General features: G+C 37.3%; 1 protein-coding gene across 2 annotated transcripts in view; it reads left to right on the top strand.

Annotated features, from left to right (window-relative positions):
- PTPN2 (protein tyrosine phosphatase non-receptor type 2) overlaps window positions 1–25,412 on the top strand; it is a 67,249-nt gene that overhangs the window by 23,358 nt on the left and 18,479 nt on the right. For both annotated transcript variants that reach the window (XM_087818668.1, XM_087818666.1), the window contains exons 3-5: window positions 10,515–10,615; window positions 16,243–16,341; window positions 19,927–20,064. In XM_087818668.1, coding sequence (XP_087674794.1) covers window positions 10,515–10,615; window positions 16,243–16,341; window positions 19,927–20,064 — 338 coding nt within the window. The remainder of the gene's footprint in view (window positions 1–10,514; window positions 10,616–16,242; window positions 16,342–19,926; window positions 20,065–25,412) is intronic.

Below are 25,412 nucleotides of genomic sequence, written 5' to 3'. Positions count from 1 at the left end.
TATAAATGTGTACATATATTCTCCAAAATTCAAAATTAGAATCTTGCCTATACTAATTGTAGCTCTTTTCCTACTTAAACATTTTTCTGTCATAAACATAGTCTTTTCAATGGCTTTGATAGTGGGACTGATGCATTATGTGAGGAATGCCAGCTCAGTATCTAGACATACTGAGTCCAGACAAAGGTGGGTGACTTGCATAAATGGGTCTATAGCTTAAAAGGAGAGACTTAGGCTGTGGATGTGACTTGGGGTCACAAGCAAGAGGGGTGGTAACTGAATGCACAGAAGATGAGATCATTCATACATGTGTCAGAGTGAGAAGAAGGGAAAGACAGAGACAGAACCCTGAAGAAGACAGTGGCAAACTGAGGAAGAGAAGTTCTGAGATTGGGTGATCAGCCAGAGAAGCAATAGCAAAATTAAAAAAATACGGTGTTGCAGAAGGAAGGCATGGTCAACAATGTCAAAAGTCAGAGGGATAAGTAAAGAAAGCAATGGAGAGTCCCTCATTGCATATGAAAATTTGAAAGCTACTAGTACTTTAGAATAAAAGTTAAAAGTGGGGAGTCTGGGGTAGAACCAAGGATGGAAAGACAAATAGTGTATTCTTTTAAGATTCTGTCTGCTCATATGTTATGAAGAGTGGTGATGACAGAGTGAGGTCCGTGAGGAGGGAGGAAGGAGGAATCAGGATACAAACCTAGACAGGAGGAGGAAAGCCTTTTCTCCTGGGACTTCAGGAAAAGATGAGTGCAAACAGAAATAAGTTTCAGGCGGTAGGACGTGAAGTTGAAGAGTTCTTTCCTGATCTAAAATTTTGTTCTGCAGAATTATAGTCTGAGATCATAGTCTGAGAGTGGTGGGAGGGTGTGGGTGGGGTCTGAGTGATGGTTTACTCAGGGAAGAGCCAGAGTAGAATAACAGTGGGATTAGCGAGGACAGCTAACTTCCCTTTTTGAAAAGGTGAGCCCCACAAGGGTATGGATGGGTCCCAAGTGACTAGAACAGCGCCTGGAACATAGAAGGTATTTAATAAATATTTGGTCTACAATGTTTATATGGTATCCATGGACTTTTGGATGAAAGTAACATTCTTTCCCTCCACTCCCTCTACCCTCAATTTTTTAGGTTCTCTCCTAGAAGGAAAGATTCTGAGTTTCTAGGAGAATGTTGAGATGCTTACTGATTATATTAACCTGACTGAAGCTTAGTATGTCTTATTTTATGCAATCTATCAAAGAGAAGGGTATCCTTGTACAACACTACATTAATGAATTTTACCTATTTTGTAAGGAGACTTCCCAGGTATTCTTTCCATTGCAGAGACTCTTGGGAATAGATTAAAGAGGCCCTTTTCAATTTGGAGATGTGTGGAAACAATTTAATCCATTAACATTGTCCTGTGACATTTAGGAACTTGAAATCATGATGGATTGAAAGAGGTTGAAGTCATCAAAGACAGTCAACCTATTTTTGGAAAAGGTTGAGTCTATCAGATGATTCCAAAACATACACTTTATTGGCAAGTCCATGATGGTGTGTACCTGGGAAATGCTTCATTAGCAGTGCTTTTCATTCTCACTGCCACTGCTAGGTTCAGTACCCATCACCTCTTGGTTAAACTGTTAATGCATCAGTGTTTTTAAGTTGTCTTCCTCCTGTTTCATTCCATCCTCTGTATTGCTAGTAGTTATTTTCTTGAAAAGCAAATGTGCTTGTGTCAATCCCTTAAAGAGCTTCATTGAGGTTGCCTGTGCCTGTGGCACAGCATACAAGGCCTTCAGAGCCTGGCCTCAACATACTTTGGGACCTCCCTCATCTACTCAGATCTCTAGCCTTTTTGAATTTGCCAGTCCTTCATGATCTGCCATTTCCTTTCATTCCTCTCTTTGTGTGCTCCTTCTGCTGGAATTCATCCTTTCCTTCACCTGTGTAGCAAAGCCTGCTCATCTCACTAGGCCTACTCACTCAGGCAGGCATCAGTTGGTCAGCTCTCTTCCCACAACGCAATGCAATAAAGTACTGGGAGTTACTACTTAATATAATTTTTTTCTTGTAAAAAGTTCTAAACAAATTATGTTTTATCTTTATGTCCTTCTTGCCTGGCTCCTAAAATATATTTGTTGACTGAAAATGCTACATGAGTGTTGAAGATATTAAATGTAAAGAACAGATCATCCTGAATTCGCCTGCCCTGACTGCTCAGGGATCCTGTCCTTTCTTCCCAGCCCTGAAACCACCCCCCTCAGCCTAAAAGGGACCACCATCTGGGGCCGTAGGGTAAGGATGGGGTGAGGGGTATCACTGTCTGCTCCCCTGCTTTAGTTTCATAAATGTAGTGATAGGATTCCTTATTGCTTGATCTCCAAAGCCTTATTACATACCTTATGCGTTGGCTTTAATTAGGTTCATAACGGATGCTTCTGCCCTGTGCAGGCCCAAGTAGGACTCTGGAGGCTGTGCTTTGCCATTGTAATGGAGATGTTTTCAGAACCAAAGTCCCCTTGCTTTGCTTGTTTTCAGACTCCCCCTTGGGGCCAGTGTCTTAGCTGGCTCTTGGGAGCTGGGCAAGGAAGAGGGGCATAGCTCACACTCTTCCTAGCTTTTCTAAACCAAAGTTCTGCCATTCCTACCAGCCCAGCCTTGCTGCTGGTTTTTTCTTTCCTCTGGCTATTTGCACTATTTGGGGAGCAGGTTTTTCTATGTGGGAGCCACTTTTTTGTATAAGGGGTACATTGTTGTTTTTCAGGAAACCCTATTTGGTGCCTCCTCCCTTATTATCTTTTCTCAATCTATGTAAGCGGCTCTGGCCACTGTTATCTTCTGGGATGCCAGAGGGCTGACACCCCTGCTCTTTGGCCCTGTAAAGCCTCCTAGAAGGGGACACTAGAGTTTTCTAGCATGGCCTGAGGTATGGGTGTAAAGCTTGGTGGAGGGCAGGGGGAGTTAGAACTCATTGTCCCTTGGAGCTTGGTAAGGTGGGTCAGGCTTCGGGCTTAAAAAGTGCTACCTCTTTCAGGTTCGGAATTTTTCAAATAAATTCTTGTTTATTGGTGGTTTCAAAAAAAAGAACAAACCATCACAGTGGGGGTTCCATCAAAGAAACTGTATAGAGAAAATAGGTCATGAGCTGGATCTTCAAGGAAGTGAGGTTTGTGTGACAGAGATAAAGATGGAAATCATACCTGAGGTAAAGAACAGTATGAAAGGCAATGCCAGAAAGAGCTTAGGGTATGTGGGCAGGATGGTAAAAGAACCAACTTGGATGTATCCAAGAGAGACCAGGTAGTGGGGGAAATATGTAGTCTCTTAAGTCGCACAAACCTAGGTCTTCTCCTTGCCCAATTTATGTTAATTGTTCTTGATCTCTGCCGTGGTGTAAGCTGTTGAGGGTGGTTATGATGAATGTGAATCCTCCATCCTATTTGATGTGGTTGACTTTCCAAAAGGAGATGTCTTACAATAATGACAAACGAGGTGAAACTGAGGGAGAGAGGTGGGTTTTTTTTAGTTCTTTTTTTTTTTTTTTTTAAGTTTATTATGACAGTACTGAAAGAGGAAGCAAATCTGTATTGTCAGCTCAGGCCACAGCTAGAGCTAGTCATTTCTTGACAAATGAAACCATTTCTCAGAAAACATACTGTGGGAGGTGAGGGAATCTTCTTCAGAAATTTGTTTAATTTGTATCCAGTTTATATGGCACAATTCTATTGGGTATTGCATTTCTTCATGTACCCAGTGACAAGACTTAAGAGTAGATTGTGCCCCCATAGAAAAAAGTATATGTTCTTGGTAGTTCTGCTGTTGGTGTTATTAGATGTTGAGAAATGAGATTTCCTGTGAAGTGTGGTTTGTTGCTTTTGTGGTATATCATGCAGTCTAGTTTGAAATATCTTCATTTTTCTCCTTTGCTGGATCCTTTAAAAGATAGGAAAGATGCCCAGCCAGGAGTGGCTCAGCGGTTGAGCATTGACCTATGATCCAGGAGATCACAGTTCGATTCCTGGTCAGGGCACGTGCCTGGGTTGCAGGCTCGATCCCCAGTAGGGGGTGTGCAGGAGGCAGCCGATCAGTGACCCTCTCATCATTGATGTTTTTCTCTCTATCTCCATTCCTCTCTCTGAAATCAATAAACGCATATTTTAAAAATAAAATTAATAAAATAAAAGATAGGAAAGATGGCCATATACTTAAATAATGATAAAATGCTGCGAGCCTTGGTACTTATTTATAGCCTAGAGGTATAGGACTCTGTCATTTTGATAATCACATTTCAGAGGTTCCTGGGCAAAGTAGACAATGGGAGAGAAGAAAGCATGTAACTTAGTGGGTGTTTTTCTTTCCAATTCTGAAGTCAAAAGTTTGGTTTACAAATTTTGGGACTGACTGATAATAATGGGGCAGGGAAAGCAGACTTGACTCCCAGATTGTAGGGGACGACCATGTCCATTCACATATAATTGGAAAAGAAGCACTGTTCCTTTTGTTTTCTTTGCTAGAGAATATAAATCGTAAAGTTACAGTTTCTCATAAAAGGCTTTAGTAGTTTTACTTTCTAAAATGTGTATGCTTACCATCCTTGTAATAGTTTTAAAGTGATATGTTTAACACCAGAAGCTCTCTTATGCTTTTTCTCTACACAGATTCTCTTCTGAATTAAAAAGTTGTATATACTTTTAAGTATTATTAATATTACTAGAACAGAAGAATTAAAATAAATATATAACAATGTAGGTGTATTTCAAAGTTTTGTTTTTAATCAGCCCTGAAGAGAAAATACAGGTTCAAGCAACATTTATAAACTGTTCTAAATAGCCATACAGGTTTCCAAAGGATTACCTTTTTTTAGTCTTTTCTGCTAACAGAATTTTTAAAAAATATTCCCCCCCCCCCCCCAGAAAAGTCAGTGTTCTTTCCCTTCTACTGACTCTGTATGACTAAATGTTACAGGAAGCAGAGCCACTGCCTGGGCCCAGGCTCCGCATTACCCTGGGTGCCTTTCAGGTAGCCCCTACTCCCCATTGGTCAGACACCGAGGCTCCATTTTTCCATTGATTTTTAGAGAAAGTGGGAGGGAGGGAGGAGGAGGGGGGAGAAAGAGAGAAGCATAGATAATATGAGAGAGACACATGGATTGGTTGGTTACCTCCTGCACGCTACGGGCTTGAACCTACAACCCAGGAATGGGCCCTTGACCAGGAATCGAACTGAAACCCTTCTGTCCATGGCCAGTGCTCTGACCATTGAGCCAAATCGGCCAGGGCTGATTTTTTTGTTGTTGTTTTTCATTTAAATTTTATTGTTGACACTATTGCAGATGTCTCCCATTTGCCTCTCTCCTTCCAGCCCCCCCCCCTCCGGCCCTCACCACACTGTTGTCTGTGTTCATGAGCTATGCGTACATGTTCTTTAGTTAATCCCCTCACCTTCCTTTATCCAGTCCCTCCCGACCCTGCTACCTTCTGACATTTGTCTAGATCTATGTTTTAACCGTGTGTGGTTCTGGTGTTTTTAATGAATTGGAGTGACACCTGGTATAGATTATAAAGCTGGAGGAAATAATAATAATAATAATAAAGCTAGAGAGAAAATAACAGTAAATTCTAGAAGAGTTTTCTAGTAAATTCTAGAAAATAACAGTAAATTCTTCAGAGTCCTGAAGGCAGGTTATCAAGTACTTAAAAATAGACTGTTAAAGGTCTTTGTTTTTTTCCCCCTCCCAAAGCTGTTGAAGGGTCTGGGGCAGTGCCGTGCAGGAACCGAATTCCCAGCACCCTAGAGAGAACCTTCCCAGTTTTTATGGACTCTTGCTTCTGTTGGCCAAATTGTTTCTGTTGTTGTGCAATAGATATTATTAACCTTTGGGGTTTGTGTTCTTTCTGTGATTACAACATGAGGAAATGTATTCCTTTGGTATTATATTTTAGTGGATCTTGAATTTTAGAAATCATGTCACGTTCTGAAAGTAGGTTTTATTCTCCCAATGCGTGTTATGTAGGAGATATATGGTCTCTATTTTTTATTAATTAGGTTGCTGACCCTTTTTCTATCTCACATAATAGAACAGTTAAAGGGTGATGAAACTGTTAAAAAAAAAAGTTACTGTTTAAAAAAAAGTGCTTACTGACATCATCTTTCCGAGAACACTAGTATAAGTGATTTACTATAACAAGATCTTAGTTTTTCCTGTTGGCAAATGACATGTAATATTTACATAGGTCTTGGGTTCAGTCCAGCAGAAATATCTCAGATAAATTGATGTGTGAAACTAAAGCCACTGAATATTTTCTTTCACATGGACATAATGTAAACAGTTTTTAGTTTAAAAGTAGGAAGAGAATATATGTGTGTGTGTGTACATACATATATATGTGTACATATATATATTTGAGAATAGATACTTAGTATAGATTTCTTTGAGGGAAGCAGCTTATAATAGTACATATCCTCCAGAGTTAAAGATCAAGCATGTATTCAGTTTATAAGTCAGTTATATGCTTCAGAAAGCTGTATGTTTAGGGTTCTAAATTAATGTAAGTTCTGTTCTTGCGCATGTGCTTGCTTGCTCTACCTGTGTCCTGCTTCTCTTTCTTTTCCATTCAGATGATACCAGGAATAGTTTTGTACTCTACCTACTTAAATTGGCATAAATTCTAAATCTATGAGATTTTTTACTTTAAAAAACTAGAAACATACATAAACTACTATAACACAACCTAAGTAATGAAGCATCTTTAGTTGTCTTTGAAAGAATTGTAATGTTACAACTATATTTCAATTTTTTTAGCATTTAATCTAAATATAGTTAAATGCTAAAAATTATTTAAATATACAGTAGTCCCCCCTTCTCCAGTTTCACTTTGAGGTTTCAGTTACCCATGGTCAACCTCATTCTGAAAATATTAAATGGACAATTCCAGAAATAAACTATTCATAGGTTTTAAATTTTGTACCCTCCTGAGTAGTTTGATGAAATTCGATTTGTTCTGCTCCATCTGGGACAGAGCTCATCCCTTTGTCCAGCGTCTCCACTCTGTAGATGCTATCCACCCTTTAGTCACTTAGTAGCCCTCCCGGTTATCAGAGAGACACCATGTTCACATAACTTTTATTACAGTACATAGTTATAATTGCTCTATTTTATTATTAGTTATTAATCTCTCGCTGTGCCTAATTTATAGATTAAACTTTTTCATAGGTATGTACAGGAAAAACCATAATATATGTAGGGTTCAGTACTAGCTGCAGTGTCAGGCATCCACTGGGGGCACTTGCAGTGTATTCCCAACAGACAAGTGGGGATTACAGTAGTTCAGTGCACGTCCATTGAGGAATGAAGAAAAGGAAATGTAGTTAGTGTAGAAATCTAGTCTCATCAATCTGAGGCCAGTTTTCCCTCTTTCTTTCTTTTTTTTTTTGTAGGTAGACCTATCAGGTCGTAGGCACCAAGAATCTAAATGATCCTTTTACATTTAGGAAGGCAGGTACTTTATTCCTTTTACTGTATTTTACACTTTGGTCATTTTTGAAGTTATAATAGTTAATCTAAAAACAAAAGCACTTACCTTCCAACACCACAGTAACAAACAGAAGGATTACATTTCTGTACTTCCTTTAAAAAAGGAATAATTTGAAATTTGGCTCCACTCTCCTGTGGTACTAATTAGTTTTTTCTTTGTTTTGTTTCTTCTATCATTTTATTATTTTAAAATTTTTATTTTTCATTTGTAGTTCATATTCAATATTATTTTGTGCTAGTTTCGGGTGTTCAGCATAATAGTTAGACAATCATATACTTTACAAAGTATTCCCCCTTATATTTCCGGTACCACCTGGCACCATACAGTTATTACAGTATTATTGACTATATTCCCTATGATGTATTTTTCTTTAGTGTGGCTATTTTGTAACTACCAATTTGTATATCTTAATCCCTTCACCCTTTTCACCCAGCACCCGTAATCCCCCACCCCTCTGGCAACCATCAGTCTGTTTTCTGTATCTATCAGCCTGTTTTTGTTTTTTCTGTTTATTTTGTTCTTTAGATTCCTCATATAAGTGAAATCATATGATATTTGTTTTTCTCTGGCTTATATCACTTAGCATAATACCCTCTAGGTCTCTCCATGCTTTCACAAATGGTAAGATTTCATTATTTTTTTAAAGGCTGAATAAGAATTCCATTGTATATATGTACCACAACTTTTGTTGTTGTTAATCCTCACCTGAGGGGTGGAATTGATGAGAGAGAGACACATGGATTGGCTGCCTCGTGGATTGGCTGCCTCATGGATTGGCTGCCTCCCATACATGTCATGACGGGCCGGGGATGGAGCCTGCAACCCAGATATATGCCCTTGACCGGGAATCGAGCCCAAGACCCTTCAGGTGCATGGGGTGATGCTCTAACCACTGAGCCACAGTTGCGAGGACTATACCACCACTTTTTTATCCACTTGTCTATTGATGGGCACATGGGCTGCTTCTATATCTTGGCTTTTGTAAACAATGTTGCAGTGGACATAGGGGTGCATATATTCTTTTGAATTAGTGTTTTGGGTTTCTTCAGATATATAAATACCCTGAAGTGGAGTCACTGGATCATAAGGCACTTCTATTTTTAATTTTTTGAGTAATCTCCGTACTGTTTTTCACAGTGGCCGCACCATTCTGCATTTTCACCAACAGTGTATGAGGGTTCCCTTTCCACCTCTTTACCAATACTTGTGCTTGTGGAGTTTCTGAGAGCCATTCTGACAGGTGTGAGGTGATATCTCATTGTGGTTAAAATTTGCATTTATCTGACAATTAGTGATGTTGAGCATCTTTTTATATGTCTAATGGCCATCTGTCGTTTTTGGAGAAGTGTCTGTTTAAGCCCTCTTCTCATTTTTTATATTGGATTGTTGCCTGGCCGGGCGTGGCTCAGCGGTTGAGCGTCGGACTAGGATCCAGGAGATCATGGTTCGATTCCTGGTCAGGGCACATGCCGGGTTGTGGGCTCAATACCCAGTCGGGGGCATGCAGGAGGCAGCCAATCAGTGACTCTCTCATCATTGATGTTTCTTTCTCTCTCCCTCTTCCTTCCTTTCTCTGAAATCAATGAAGATATATTTAAAATAAATAAATAAATAAATTGGATTGTTGTTTATTTTTTTAAAAAATTTATTGATTTTAGAGAGAAAAGGAGAGAGAAACATGTATTTGTTTATGCATTTGTTTATGCATCAGTTTGTTTGTGCACTTATTTATGCATTCATTAGTTGATTCTTCTATGTGCCCTGACTGGGTATTGAACCCACAACCTTGGTGAACTGGGACAACACTCTAGCCAACTGACCTACATAGCCAGGGCTGAATTGTTTGTTTTTTTGGTGTTGAGTAATATGAATTCTTTATAAATTTTAGACATTAACCCTTATCAGATGTATCATTGGTGAATATCTTTTTCATTCAGTAGGTTGTCTTTTAATTTTGGTGATGGTTTCCTTTACTGTGCAAAAACTTTTTAGTTTGATGGAGTCCCATTTCTTTATTTTTCCTTCTGTTTCCCTTGCCTAAGGAGATATATCAGAAAAAATATTCCTAAGAGAAATGTACAAGATTTTACTGCCCGTGTTTTCTTCTAGGAATTTTATGGTTTTGAGTCTTAATATTTAGTCTTTAATCCATTTTGACTTTATTCTGATATGGTGTAAGAAGGTGGTCTAGTTTCATTTTTTATTTTGCGTGTATCTGTCCAATTTTCCCAGAACCATTTATTGAATAGACTGCCTTTACCCTATTGTATGTTCTTGTCTCCTTTGTCAAATATTAATTGACCATATAGGTGTGGGTTTATTTCTGGGCTCTCTATTCTCTTCCATTGATCTGTATGTCTGGTTTTATGCTAGTACCATATGCTGTTTTGATTACTATCGCCTTGTTGTATAGCTTGCTATCAGGTAGCATGATACCTCCTACTTCATGTTTCTATTTCAAGATTGCTGTGGCTATTGGGAATTTTTTGTGGCTCCATATAAATTTTAGGATTATTTGTTCTAGTTATGTGAAATACACCACTGGTATTTTGATAGGAATTGCATTGTATCTATAGATTGCTTTGGTAGTATGGACGTTTTAATAATGTTAATTTTTCCAATCCATGAACACAGTATATGCTTTCATTTATTTATATCTTCTTCCATTTCTTTCTTCAGTGTCTTAAAATTTTTTGAGTGCAGGTCTTTTAACCTCCTTGGTTGAATTTATTCGTAGGATTTTCTTTGATACATTAGTAAATGGGATTGTTTGCTTAGTTTACCTTTCTGATAGTTCATTATTGGTGTATGCAACCAATTTCTGAATATTTATTTTGTATCCTGCTCCTTTACTAAATTCACTTATCAGTTCTAGGATGTATTTTGGTGGACTGTTTAGGGCTCTCTTCTTTCATTTTATAAATACCTAGAAATTAAAAAGGAAATGAGAAGTTTGAAATGACAGTTATGGCATGTCATTCTCTTTTTCAGATGATCACAGTCGTGTTAAACTGCAGAATGCTGAAAATGATTATATTAATGCCAGCTTAGTTGACATAGAAGAGGCGCAGAGGAGTTACATCTTAACACAGGCAAGTGGTTTGAGGTTGAGCAGATACCTGACAATGCAGTTTTTGTGATTGTCTACTTTAAAACATAGCTAAAAGTATGTTTTGACTTTTTTTGTAAATGCAATGCTATTTCAGTTTCTTCTGTTGCTATGGTATGTAATGAGTGTAGAAATTATGATGTTTTGCAGCCTTGTGTATTTAAGATAAAAGTAAAGTTAATTTTAATGTTATATATTCTGTGAAGGAAAAATTTTTAATGAAATGGCTCAGGCCAATTCTTTTCAGGCAAATTATTTTCCTTGCTTTATACTTGATACATAGCCTTTGTTAATCTTTTGTCAACTTCTTCCATCTCTCTTCATATAATCTGTGTTATAACCAGAGATCCTTTGAAAGCTCTTCTCTACTCCCCTCTCTGGCATATATGTTTTGAGAATATAGACACGCCCTAGATGGTGTCCGGCCTTTGGGCCTTTGTTCAGGGCAGAGTGGGGATGCTGAGATCAGGTGCCCAGAGGGCTGGCTAGGAGACCAGAGAGCCTGGTGGCTCCCTTGGCATTTTGCCTGATTGCTTCTTGGAACATTGGCTGCACCCATATTACAGTACTACTTTTTGTTCATTCTGAAATAATAGAAATTACTTTGGTTTATCTATACCAGCTACCCTTTATCAGATAACAGAGACTTAATTAACAGTGATTTTGTTTCCTCCCGTTAACGATTTTTAAATATTCCAAAAATAAGTTGTATATTCATAATATCAAGATTTTTCAAAGCTCAATTTGGATCAAAATATGGTAAAAAGATGTTAAAATGAATGTAACTGTAAGCTATTAGATTATTTATAATTCACAGGAAATGAAAATTAATTTTTTAAAAATATCTTTATTTTCAGAGAGAGGAAGGGAAACGGAGAGAGAGAGATAGAAACATCAATGATGAGAGAGTCATTGATTGGCTGCAGCCTGCAACCTGATCATGTGCCCTGACCAGGAATCAACCCTGATCTCCTGGATCCTAGGTCGAGATGCTCAACCGCTGAGCCACACCTGGCTGGGCAAAAATTAATTATTTTGCTTGAAGTAAAACAGTTCCTGTTCATCAAAAAGGAAGGGAGAAACAATCTGAAAAAACTCGTTAAGACCATAAATTCAGTTTAAAGAAAAAGAGAAAAGTAGGTAATATGAATATGAAAAGATCCTCAACTTTTCCAGTAATTAGGGAATACAAATTTAAACCAGTTACCACTTTTCACCTGTCAGAACAATAGAGACTTAAAAGTTTATAGTACTCAGTAGTCAAATATGTACAGATGTAAACATATATGTGAGGGTGTTTACTGCAACTTAATTTTGATAGCATAGGACCAGGAATAATAGGATTGAAATGATCTATAAGGAACTGGCTAAATAAATTATACATATACCATTAGTTTCTGGGAATTATGAATAGAGATTTTTATTTGCCATTTTCTACCTTTCTGTAATATTTGAAGTATTTCTTATGAGCATAATGACATTTTTAATAAACTCATTTTTAGAGTTGAACATTTTATTTCTATTTGGAAAAACTATAATGTTAAAAAATAGAAAAGAATAATTACCCCAGATTCTTTTTAAAAAGTAGTTTTTAAATTCTCATGTATTACAGTTAACATACAATATTACATTAGTTTCAAGTGTACAACATAAGATGAGATGTTTATATAACTTACAAAGTGATCTAGTAAGTCTAGTGCCCATCTGACACTGACATAGTTATTACAATATTATTGACTATGCTGTATTTTATATCCCTGTGACAGTTTCTAAAACTGGCAATTTGTACCTCTTAATCTGTTCTTCTTTTCCACCTATCCCCCAAACCCCCTACCCATCTGACAACCATCAGGATGTTCTCTGTGTCTATGGAGTTCGTTTCTGTTTTATTGTTTGTTTATTTTGTTTTTTAGATTCCACATATAAGTGAAATCATCTGGCATTTGTCTTGCTATGTCTGACTTATTTCACTTAGCATAATACCTCCTAGGTCCATCCATGTTGTCACATATGGCAAGGTTTCATTCTTGTTTTATGGCTAAGTAATATTCTGTTGTATATAGTATTCATTTGTTTGTCAGTGAACACTTAGGTTGCTTCCATATCTTGGCTATTGTAAGTAATGCTGCAGTGAACAAAGATATATAGATGCATATATCTTTCTGATTTAGTGTTAAATAACCTTCGGATAAATAACCAGAAGTGGAATTGCTGAGTCTTTCTTTGTCTCTTGTTATGGCCTTTATTTTATTTTATTTTATTTTATTTTATTTTATTTTATTTTATTATTTTATTTTATTTTATTTTATTTTATTTTATTATTTTATTTTATTTTATTTTTTTTTTTTTAATTTTATTTTATTTTTAATATATCTTTATTGATTTCAGAGAGAGGAAAGGAGAGGGAGAGAGAGAGATAGAAACATCAATGATGAGAGAGTCGTCATTGATCGGTTGCCTCCTGCACGCCCCCGACTGGGGATGGAGCCGCAACCCGGGCATGTGCCCTGACCGGGAATCAAACCCCGATCGTCTGGATCCTAGGTCAACGCTCAACCGCTGAGCCACGCCCAGCCGGGCCTGTTATGGCCTTTGTTTTAAAGTCTATTTTGTCTGATACTAAGTATTGGTATCCCTGCTTTTTTATCTTTCATTTTCATGAAATGTCTTTTTCCATCTCTTTATATTCAATCTGTGTTTGTCTTTTAATCTGAAGTGGGTCTGCCTATTTATTTATTTATTTACTGTTACTCCTCATCTGGCAACCATCAAAATGTTCTCTAGATCTGTGAGTCTGTTTCTGTTCTGCTTGTTCATTTATTTTGGTTTTTAGATTCAGTTGTTGATAGATATGTATTTATTTCCATTTTATTCTTCATATTTTTTTATCTTTTTTCTTCTTCTTCTTCTTCTTAAAGAAGACCCTTTAACATTCATATAATACTGATTTGGTGGTGATCAACTCTTTCTGTGTTTTTTGTCTGTGAACCTCTATCTGTCCAATTCCAAATGATAGCTTTGTTGGGTAGAGTAATCTTGGTTGTAGGTCCTTGCTTTTCATCACTTTGAATATTTCTTGCCAATCTCTTCTGGTCTGCAAAGTTTCTGTTGAGAAATTAGCTGACAGTCTTATGGGAGCTCCCTTATAGGTGACTAACTGCTTTCTCTTGCTGCTTTTAAGATTTTTTGTCTTTAACCTTTGGTGTTTTAATTATGATGTGTCTTGGTGTGGGTCTCTTTGTGTTGATCTTGTTTGGGACTCTCTGGGCTTCCTGAATGTGTATGTCTGTTTCCTTTATCAGGTTAGGGAAGTTTTCTGTCATATTTTCAAGTAGGTTTTTAATTTATTGCTCTCTCTTTTCTCCTGGCACCTGTCCGAAAGGCTCCATACACTGTCCTCATTTGGGGGGTGTTCTTTTTCTTTTTGCTGTTCTTATTGTGTGTTTTTTCCCTTCAGTCCTCACCCCAGGACACACCTATTGACTTCAGAGAGAGGGGATGGGAGAGAGAGAAACATTGGTTGGTTGCCTTCCCCTGTGTGCCCCGACTGGGGATTGAACCCACAACATAGGTATGCGCTCTGACCAGGAATCGAACATGGAACGTTTTGGTGTATGGGACGATGTTCCAACCAACTGAGCCACACTGGCCAGGGCTGATTTGGTGTTTTTTTGCCTGTGTTCCAAATCGCTGATTTGATTTTTGGCTGCATGTACTCTACTGTTGATTCTCTATAAATTATTCTTCATTTCAGCTAGTGTATCCTTAATTTCTGACTTGTCCTTTTTTATGCTGTTGATATTCTCACTAAGTTCATTGAGCATCCTAATAACCAGTGTTTTGATCTCTGTATCTCATAAGTTGCTTGTCTCCATTTTGTTTAGTTCTATTTCTGGAGTTTTATTTTGTTCTTTCATTTGGGACGTGTTTCTTTGTCTCCTCATTTTGGCAGCCTCCCCGTGTTTGTTTCTATATATTAGAGTTGCCACATCTCCCAGGCTTAGTAGAGTGGCCTAATGTAGTAGGTGTTCTGTAGGGTTCAGTGGCACAGCCTCCCCAATCACCCAAGCCCAGCCCTTGAGGTGCACCCTCCATGTGGGCTGTGTACACCTTCCTCTTATAGTTTTGGCCTGATTGCTGTTGGCACATCAATGGGAGGGATTTGCCCCCCAGGCCAATCAGCTGCTAGGACTGGCTGTGAACCACTGATCACTGACCTATGACCACCATAGAGGATCAGCTGTGCAGGGGCCCACCTCACAGAGCAGGACTTACTTCAATGCCCACTATGACTCTGCCCCTTGAGTGTGTCGTTTGTGGAGGTGGTTGGGTGGTGGTGCTTCACTGTGGTCTTAAGCTATCCACTGGGCACACTGGCTCTGGGGCTTTCCGGGAGGTGCAGGCCAAGGTCAGCCACTGCCTGTGTTCTGCCTGGGGCCACCCACCATGAACTACAAAAGGACCTGTAGATGGTTGCTACTTGTGCTGGGCTTGGAGGTGCCCAGGTGAGGCCAAGCTGCAAACCAAGGCCATCTGCTGTAGTGCCGGGCCTGGGGACACGCTGCTTTCAGTCTGGTACCATTTGAATCACCTTGTGAGGCTGAAGCTCCAGGCTGCCCTGGCCCCAGTGTCCTTACTCTGCCTCTCACTCACCACTCTACCACCCTGCTCTATGAGGTGAATGCATGCTGAGTTACTTTAGGTACATTAAAACCTCATTTATTTTAACTTTCAGTTATTTAAAATTAGTCATAATTTGGGCATGGCCTTTCATCTCTTATTTGCCCTTTCTTCTGCCCTATGCTACCATTAAACACAATGTGAAGATAATTGGAAGTACATAATATGGTTTGATCCCCCCCCCCCCGTGACAGTATTGTAATATGTTGCCCCTTTTAAGTCTTCTATTGAGGTCACACATGCTGTAGTTTTGTAGATGAACAGTTTTATAGTGGTTTGGGTACTTTGAAATATCTGCTTTTTCTGGAAATATTTTTGTAGTTAACTTGGGTTAGTTGGCTGGCCTAGCTAGTGATGGCACAGACTCCCTCTTTTGCTGGACTCCTGATCTGTGGGCAGCTGCCCCCTGTCTTTCTGCTGTGGAAACTGAAAGACAGAAATTCCTTTTACCTACCTCCTTTGCAGCTAGAACATGAGCAATCAGATATTCTCACCTATGATTTTGACTCTGGTTTGCTTGTAGGTTATGTGTGAATGCTACAGACACCTTTGTATGGCAGTGCCAGCAAAGCAAGGTGATAGACATGACTATATCAGGAACATTGTTCCAGGCTCACTCTTCTTTGGGCAGAATCTTGCATTGACATTTGTTCCTAGCCAAGCCTGGTTCTCTAGTCCTCAACTCTGAAAGTGACCTGATAGCCTGAAACATTCTTTTTCTGCCTAAGTGAATAAAAGTCAGTTTTGATCATTTATAACTAATAATCCTGACTAGTACAGACATATTTCTTAATTCAAGTAGATTTAAAGTGTTAATTTACCAATTATGATCCAATACATTGTTCTCAAACCAGAAGGTTTGAAGGAGTTTTCCTTTAGCCTTACTCCATCACCTTTCTCTTACCTACTTTTTCTTTGCTGTTCTTATAGGGTCCACTTCCTAACACAGGCTGTCATTTCTGGCTCATGGTTTGGCAGCAAAAGACGAAAGCAGTTGTCATGCTAAACCGAGTTGTAGAGAAAGAATCGGTGAGTAATACTTATTATTTACAACTTACTGTACTGCTTGTGATCATTCGCTTATAAATGTTTTCATATTTCTTTGGGGACATTCTGTCATTCATAACTTTTGTCCTTGAATTGCTAAAGGCTCGTAGTCAGGGTGTTTCTGCCCAAAAAAACTAATGTGTCCTTTTCCTTTCTCAGCTTAAATATTTAAGTAGCAATTGTGACCATTACCCTCAAAGAAATAAATATAATGGAACAAATACGAACTAGTAGCATACATAGAACTTTCAAACACCTAGGCTTTATTAGAATCTTCACAATTTATTATCAAAATCTTGAAAATTTTATAAAAGATTAAAGTAACAGGATTTTAAATATCTTTATAAATTATTAACTCTTAGGTCATGAGATAGTAAGTAGGAAATTTTTGAAATGTGAAGTGCAATCTAAACACAATGCTAGTTAGTAGTATAACTTTAGTTAAGTCTTTTAACTTCTGCAGCTTTAGATTGATTTTCTGTCAAACCAGCAAATTGGAAAGTATTATCTTTAAGGTCTCTTCCAGACTTAAGATGGTCGACTATTCCACTTCAGATTCCTGATTCTTTTTTTTTTTTTAAATATATCTTTATTGATTTCAGAGAGAGGAAAGGAGAGGGAGAGAGAGAGATAGAAACATCGATGAGAGAGTCATTGATCGAGCCCGCAATCCAGGCATGTGCCCTGACCGGGAATCGAACCTCGATCACCTGGATCCTAGGTCGACACTCAGCCGCTGAGCCATGCCCGGCCAGGCCAGATTCCTGATTCTTACTGTTATCTAAATTTATAGTTGCTGGTTTTCTATGGTGGTGAAAATTTTTCTAATTTATTTCTAATCTGAAGTGGCATTGACATACCAAAATGTCCAAAAGTCATTTACAATGGGTTTTCATGGTTTCCAATGTGATTTAAAAATTAAGTGATGCTTACATTGTCAGTTTGAACAGTTTGAGCAACATTGCAAACTAGATGATTTATTAGTTTTATCTCTCACTTCTGTGTATTATTACTCTATTAATAGAGTAAGATTGCCACCAGAAATTGGAGATCATATTTATGGTGGTTGGATCTAGATACTTTAATAAGATTCAGGTTTAATTATTGGGGGATAATTACTTCATAGGTGGTGTAGTGTTATTTTATCAAGAGGCCTATAATGTCTGATTATCTTTCTTTTTATGATGTTAGCAGTCATTATTGTTCAGTCCTTAGTTCCTTAGTTAGGGGTTACAAAAGAGTGATATTTCAATTTTATCATTCCTTCTTGAGTTTATTTTGAAATACTTCTTTTAAAAAATTTCCCATTCTAGTTACTTGACCACTTTTATATAGAAAAAGCAGTTTTTAAAACAGAGTTGATTCCCTAGTGTCCTCAACAGATGACCAATTAGGGTTTTTTTGGTGTGAGGGAGGGGCAGTATCAATTACTGTGAACTCATAGATTTAAAAACATTTGATTCATTTCACTTTGTTGGCTAGCAGGAATCTCTTCAAGTTTGGTCCTAAGTCCTTTTAACACAAACCTAAGAGTCCTTAATGCCTTCTTGCTCATCTTAAACTCTTCTTCATAGAATCAGGCATTTCTTTAAGGAGCCTTACTACTGCGTTGGTCATTGTTTTTAAAGCTTTTCAGTGAATAGAGCTGGAGAAAAATTTGTTTGTGTGTTAAGATAACATTACCCCAAGAATTCATACTGATATTTCCAATTCAAATTTAGGACTCTGGGGGTTGGCTTAACACTTTCTACTATATATTTGTTACCTTCTTTTGTTCCATAAATCCTGGTTCTCAAAAGATACTAGGGATGTAGAATATCTTATAATGATTCATTTACTTTGTCCCAAATTACACACAAAGATTATTCTTAAAAACAGTATCAACTTCATCACCAAAATAATTACTGAAAAAAATTTAAAAGTTTTTGTTTTCCCCATTTTCTTTCTGTTTGTTTGGTTTTTTTTACTTGTATTTTACCTACATTGCCAGAGTATATAGCATACCAGAGTCTCTCTCATATCTCTTTTAAAATCTTAGTTCTACATGTAAGTGTGTATTTAATACTCATCACCAGTCTTTGTTGATGTCTCTCCAGTTCTGTCTATAGTCATTCTCTGGTGAGTACTAAGGAAGGACTCATGGGCATTAAAGTCCCTGATTTCTTACATGTTGATGACAGTTTAGCTGCTGACTTAATGCTTAAAAGTCAGTTTCGCAGGACATAAAATCCTTGTGTTACATTTGCTTTTCTTTGAGCAACTTAAATATATTACTCCGTTTCTTTCTGGCATTACAAATTACTGTCAAAGTCAAATGGAAATCTTATTTCTTTTCCTTTATAAGTCACTTTTATTTTTAACCTAGGTTACCCAAAGGATTTTTGTTTTCAAATTCTATTATTTTTACCCAAGTATGTCTTAGTGTTGGTCATTCTGGGTCATTTTCTCCAGGTACATAGTGTATTCTTTCAATATGTGATTTGAAACATTTTTCCCCCCTTTTTAAGAAAAATTTATTTAATCACACTTTTAGTATTTGTTGTTCCTTTGCTTGTTTTGGTGTTCTTTGGGCCCTTCTATTATACATATGTTAGATTTTCTTTGCCTATTTTTATATTTATCACAATGTCTAATTCTATTTATCACTCTTTTCATTTCTTTCTTCTTTTTTCTTTTAAATTTTCTCCTTTTCCTCTTTCCTCTTAAAATATGATCTATTCTGTTTGTTCATGCCTCTGTTCCTTTTAGTTGAAATAGTCTTATTTTCTTTCTTTTAATATATCTTTATTGATTTAGGAGAGAGGAAGGGAGACGGAGAGAGAGAGATAGAAACATCAATGATGAGCGTCATTGATCATTTGCCTCCTGCACGCCCCCCACTGTGCCCTGACAGGGAATGAATCATGATCTCCTGGATCATAGGTTGATGCTCAAGCACTGAGCCGTGCCAGCCGGGCTAGTCTTATTTTCTAAAATGATGTGGTCTATTAATGAAATGACTCTATCTAACTTTGTCTCAGTCTACTGGCTTCATAATTTGGCTTTTGGGAAGATGCTTTTATTGTCACACACTGAATTCCATATTAGTAGTTCTGTCAAAATGCAACAGCTCTAGGTAAAAGGGGCTTAACTTCTGATTCTCTTCCCTGACTTAATTTTAGTAAATAAATATGCAGTGTTATTTCTAGATATGTAGCATTTAGTAGTAGATTATTGTTTGAATATAAGAGTCTTGCAAGTGTTTGATACTTTTGGAAACAAAATGAATTCCAGTATGATGTTAAATTATAGGTTATCATGCTTTAGAAATGACAAATTCATTTCTATTTTATGAACATGATATCTGTTTATGGCTTTTAGTGTATAAGTTATAGGGACATTTTACAAACTTGCCCTTATAAAATGCCCATCTGATTAAAATAGACATCAAATATTAAGTGACTGTTCTTAGATTTGGGTAGTTGAAAAAAATAGCATTTATGTATGTGGGTTCCCCTCTCCCCCCAACTTTTTATTGTTTTATCGTGTATGTATACTAAAAATATATATACATATTCTTAAATTTAGGTTAAATGTGCTCAGTACTGGCCAACAAAAGACGACCGGGAGATGCTGTTTAAAGAAACAGGATTCAGTGTGAAGTTCTTGTCAGAAGATGTGAAGTCATATTATACAGTACATCTACTGCAAGTAGAAAATATCAATGTAAGACTTTTCATGCCCCAAAGATTGGATTTTATAGGAAGATTTAAAGAATTATTCTTCATTAGATTTTTTTAAAAAATTATAGTTGACACACAGTATTATATTAGTTTCAGGTATTGTTTGTTACTAGGTTTGAAGTTTGGAGCAGCACATACATTTTGATCATACTACTTCCCTTTATGGACTGTTGTTGAGATCAAATGAAGATGTGTATGCAAAACACCCGATGAAGAATAGGAACCCAATAAACAACAGCTCCCGGTACTTGCCAATGTGCAGAGTAGCAAGCTATTTAAGAAAATAACTTACTGGAATGTTATTAATTCAAGTGATTCACCACACAGAAATTTGTCATTATTGAATTGGGAGAAATGGTGAGATAAATTGAGCATGTGGTCTCAAGAATATATACTTGGATTTTTTTTCAGAAATATAAGAATTGTTCCTTGGTACTTGGTTGACTTACATGTAAATAGTGGATTGTGAGCCTGCTGTTGTCAAGCTGAGAATCAAGACCTTTCTCCTCTTTTTGCACTTACTTCTTTTGCCTTCTTTGTGTTATAATTAGAATAACTAGAAAATATGAAGTGAGAGTGATTCTGAAATGCAATTAGAAACTAAGAAAACTAGAAAATAGGAAAATGCTTGCCTGCCACAAAATGACTTTAAGAATGTATCTAGTCTATAACGTGAGATACTGTTTTAGTTAAACCATTAAGTAGATTTATTTATTAACATGATTATTAACAAAAAAAGCTTTACAGAGAACAGAAGGGATGTTCATAAAATTACTTTTTAGATACGTAGAAATACATTTTATGGTTGATCCCTTGGAACACTTCTGTTTTTATTGCATACTGTAAGCACAGGTGCATACTATGTGCTTAAGCCTCAGGTCCAGTTTCCCATGACATCCAAAACTAATCTTATTCTGTGATCTCTTTAGGTCATCTAAGAAAGCTCAGGGTTGGGAATTATAAGGCTTAGACTTATTTTTAAATTTCCCTTAGTGTATTTATTCTGCACCAGCTATTTATTTCATTTACATATGTCTTGAGCTTCATTGAGATATATCAACAGCTATTTGATACTGGATTGTACAGTGCTATTCCCAGAAACAGAACTGCATTTCCATAAACTTCTCATGGTTCTCTGAGTCATCTTCTCTTGGTATTTATCCCAGGTACCTCATCTGCTTATGGCATTAAAATGAAGAAGAGCATAGATGTTTTTCCCTGTTTCTGAAACCGAATTGAAAATTGATTATATCTCAAATAATTAGAATGACTTTTGTACTTTGTATTTTGTTTATCAGTTTGCAAAGCACTTTCATACATATATCATTTGACCCACAGTCTTCCTCGATTGTGGATAGAGTAAATATTCTTAATATCCTTGTATTTTATACTTAAAAAAAAACAAAACCCAAAACAACTATAATCCATTAGGTTAAAATTCATTTGGATTTTTTTTCTCCCATAAATAGTTTACTCAGTTAATATGTGACAGACCAGAACTCAAATCTAGATCTCCTAACTTCTAATGACATGGGGTTAAGTCTTTTGAAAAAGATGCTAATTGTTGTAAAGGAAGATTATTGGTTATAAAGCATCTTTCTGAATTTGAGGTCACCGTGTGAGCTGGTTAACCACTATGTTTTCGTTGCTAGGGACTGGATTCAGCCTATCATAATTAAATAGCAACAATTTGTTTATATTCTATTTTACGATCTTTAGTAAGAAATAGGAATGTTAGAAGAATAAAGTAGCATTTCAGTATGAGAGATAGAATTGCATTTGGTTAAATATTTAGACTCTGGAACCAGATTGCCTGAGTATAAGCCCCAGTTCACTGCTCCTGGTTGTGTGATTGGTCTCATTACTTAACCTCTGTGCGTCAGCTTTCTCATCTACAAAATGAGGCTATTGATGTACCTATCTCATGGGGTTGTTAAGGATCAAGTGAGGTAATACTATAACAGTGTCTAAGACTCAGTGCAGGATCCACAGTTATTAGCTTTAGTTGTCTATATCTGTTTCCTTTGTAATATTAATGAATTGGAAAGGACTGCAGGAGCAAGGGTAATTGAAAAGAACAAGTTGAGGGAGAAAGAAAGAACAAAGGAGCTAGAGGTGATGAGGTAGGGAAGTGATAGCAAACCTCATCTGCAGATCTTTGTTGAGATTGCTGAGCTTCAGAGAACCTGTTGGCTTCTAAAGGAGTCTGGCTTGTATCTATTATCAGACCCAGGGCCAAAGCTGTCTGTGCACGCCCTCCTCTTTTACAGACCTCTTGTCTAATGGAGCAGTAAAACTACATACCAGCAGTTTTTTCCAGAATCTTGATTAGAGCTAAGAGTTTGAACTTTTGCCCCTGAATGAAGAGATTCCATCTCTGCTTTTAAAGTGGCCCTGTGGCTTAAGCTATAAAGATAGTTTTGAGGGCCTTTTAAAATATAAGGTCATCAAGAGTACTTATTTGTCTCTTAGGTTTTTCTCTTTAGTTGCCCTTCACTATTTTCCATAATATTGTTGGCCAGCTTTATGTTTATCAAGTTCCAGGAATACTATTGTAATGCCGATGGCTGGCCTTCTATTTCTCTGTTCATGTAGATTTGCCCAAAACAGATGAGTGCCTACGTATTATGATGTGTAGCTGAGATTTGAGTCAAAATAGCTTAAAGGTTTATCCCACCTGGAATTTCCTCCTCTTCTCTGCCTATTAATAGCTTCAAGCACTATCACTTGTGCCCCATTCCTTACTTAGGTCTTAATATACCTGTGATGCATTTATTTCTAACAGCCACAAACTTTTCTCCATAATTTAAACTTTACCATTTTACTGGCTTGCCCACTACTTCTGTATGTGTGTTATATTATTTTGACCCCATGTTTCAGAGTTTTCAGCTCTCCATGGGCATGGTCCTTATCTGTCACCTTTCAACTCCTCTCTGCCATTGAACTGAGTACATTGTTAACCATACTACACCTGAGTGTTTACTCAAACACAGGTGTGATCCTTTCACCGTGCTCTAAAAACCTCTCGTGGGCAGTGCAGAAGTCTATGACCCAGCGCAACCTAGTCCTTGCCTACTTGTCTACTTCATCTCCTCAGGCACTCAGGATTTGTTCTTGCTAAAAGACTTATACTCCTCACACAGGTTTTTCCTTGGGGGCTCATGCCTCTGCATATTGCTTTTTTCTTTGCTTAGAATGAAAACCCCATGCCTAACTATTCCTGTCACTCTCTCCTTCAGATCTGGTGAGTTCTATTAATTTTTCAAAATAAATCAAAGTAACTATTTAACGTGGACAATATAGTGCTCCTGGCAAAAATAATGAGAGACTGAACTAAGGCAATGACAATGAGGGTACAGATTTGCTATATTAAATCAGTATTTAGGAGATAGAGTTAACAAACTTTGCTACTCTTCAGGTGCAGAGGAAATATTAAGTGAAGAGATTGAAAGTGTGGAGAGTTTTACAGTTGACTGGAGCTTGTTAGGGGCTACAATAAAGGCAATTAGTGAGTATAATAGTTTCAGAAATAGTATTTGTTAAGCATTTATCATGTGCAAGCGTATGTTAGGTACTTTGCATTCATTATTTCTCACAATAGACTTCTAAGGTAAGTACTATTTTTAACACCATTTATAGATGATGAAATTTGGGCTTAAGTACGTCTTGGAATCATAATCTTGGTACCTTCTATGTGTGTTAAAAGTGTAAAAATAATTAGGCCTGGAACCATAGAGCTGTATAGATTTTTTTATATTAATTAGAAGATACATAATCTTACATATATTGATGATAGAAATAATAATTAACTTGAGTGGCTTCAGATGGCATACACTTAAATTGCCATTGCCATGAGCCTGTCAGCGTCCCATTGTCTTAAACCTACTCAGTTCATAGATTATCTTTCTGGTCTCCATATACAGGGTGGGGCAGAAGTAGATTTACAGTTGTGAGTACTTGAAACAGAGTTTATTCTTGTATGATTTATTAATTATTGTATTATTTTCCATACAAACAACTGTAAACCTACTTTTACCCTACCCTGTATGATTTTGATATCCTCACTCAAAGACTTTAAATTTAGAATTCTCCTTCAAAAAATGTAACTGAGATTTTTGCCTTAAAAAGAACAGTAAACCACTGGCATTTTTATGTAGAGTGTGGTATACATAATGCAACATTTTACAGAGAAAACTTGACAGGCGTGTAAGGAGCAACTAGAGCAGGGGACAGCTATGCAGTTGTGGGGGCAAACCAGGTATGTGTGGGTGTGAGATGCAGCAGTGGGAAAGGGATGGGAGGGACCAACTTGTACCACCGAAGGAAAACTGGTGTGACTTGGTGACTTAGGAGAAGGAAAGGATGCTTCACAGTTTTGAAATAAGGAGTTTGTCAGATATTCTAAAGTCTAAATGTAGAGCTTGTTTGGAATAAGGATTGCTTTTTTTGCTGTATGTGGTCTTTTGGGATTTATATGGTTTTGTGAGCTGTGTTTTTGAATCTTTTTTTCAGTAGGATTAAGTAATAAAAAAGTTTGTTAGTCTAATCTGGTAGGAGAAGAAAAAGACTGATCTTCAAGAATCTATTAGTGGAGAAGACCGTGTTATACAGATAGTTGTGAGCATTTCTGGGAACTGGCTTTGAGTATCTCAAACAGCATGACCTTAATTTGAAAAAACAACAAGGGACCACTAGTCTTGAGCCAAAATCATACAAGCAGAGAACAAGCAAGCAGTTGTTCAGGACTGTGAGGTAACCATAGGTTTTGAGCCAGGAGGTGATGCAATAATTGAGCGCACGCGCACTTAGGAACACTGGGCCACACCCTATGGAGCACAGCTCTTATGAAAGCAAAGTCCTGGGGCCACCCCTCTCCCCTCCCCAAGACCTGGGAGATCCAGCAGGTTCATACTGTACCTGGTTTAGGCTCACATGGACCAAGTCTGGCTCTGCTGTGCATGGTCAGCATGGCTTGGTGGCTGATGATCACAGCAGGCAGTTGTCACGTTGTTACCTCTCCATCTGTGATTTTGTAAAAACCTTCTTAATTTGGAATGTTTTAAATATCTTTCTTTAATACAGTAAATTTAATTCTCTTTTTTACATACAGTAAGATACAGTCTTTTTGGTGTACAGTTCTGAATTTTAACAATGTATTCAGTTTCGTGTAACACCCCCCCATCAAGATACAGAACAGTTCTAGCACCACCAACATCCTTCCCCAAAATGTTCTCATGCTGCCTGTGTACAGTCAGGCCTACCCCCCACTCCCAGCTCCTCACAGCCACTAAGCTACTTCTATTCCTATAATTTTGCCCTTTCCAAACTGTC

The sequence above is a fragment of the Miniopterus natalensis genome, chromosome 7 (genome assembly GCF_054644295.1).
Source record: "Miniopterus natalensis isolate mMinNat1 chromosome 7, mMinNat1.hap1, whole genome shotgun sequence".
Lineage (NCBI taxonomy): Eukaryota > Metazoa > Chordata > Mammalia > Chiroptera > Miniopteridae > Miniopterus > Miniopterus natalensis.
This window is presented reverse-complemented; position numbering and strand designations above follow the sequence as displayed.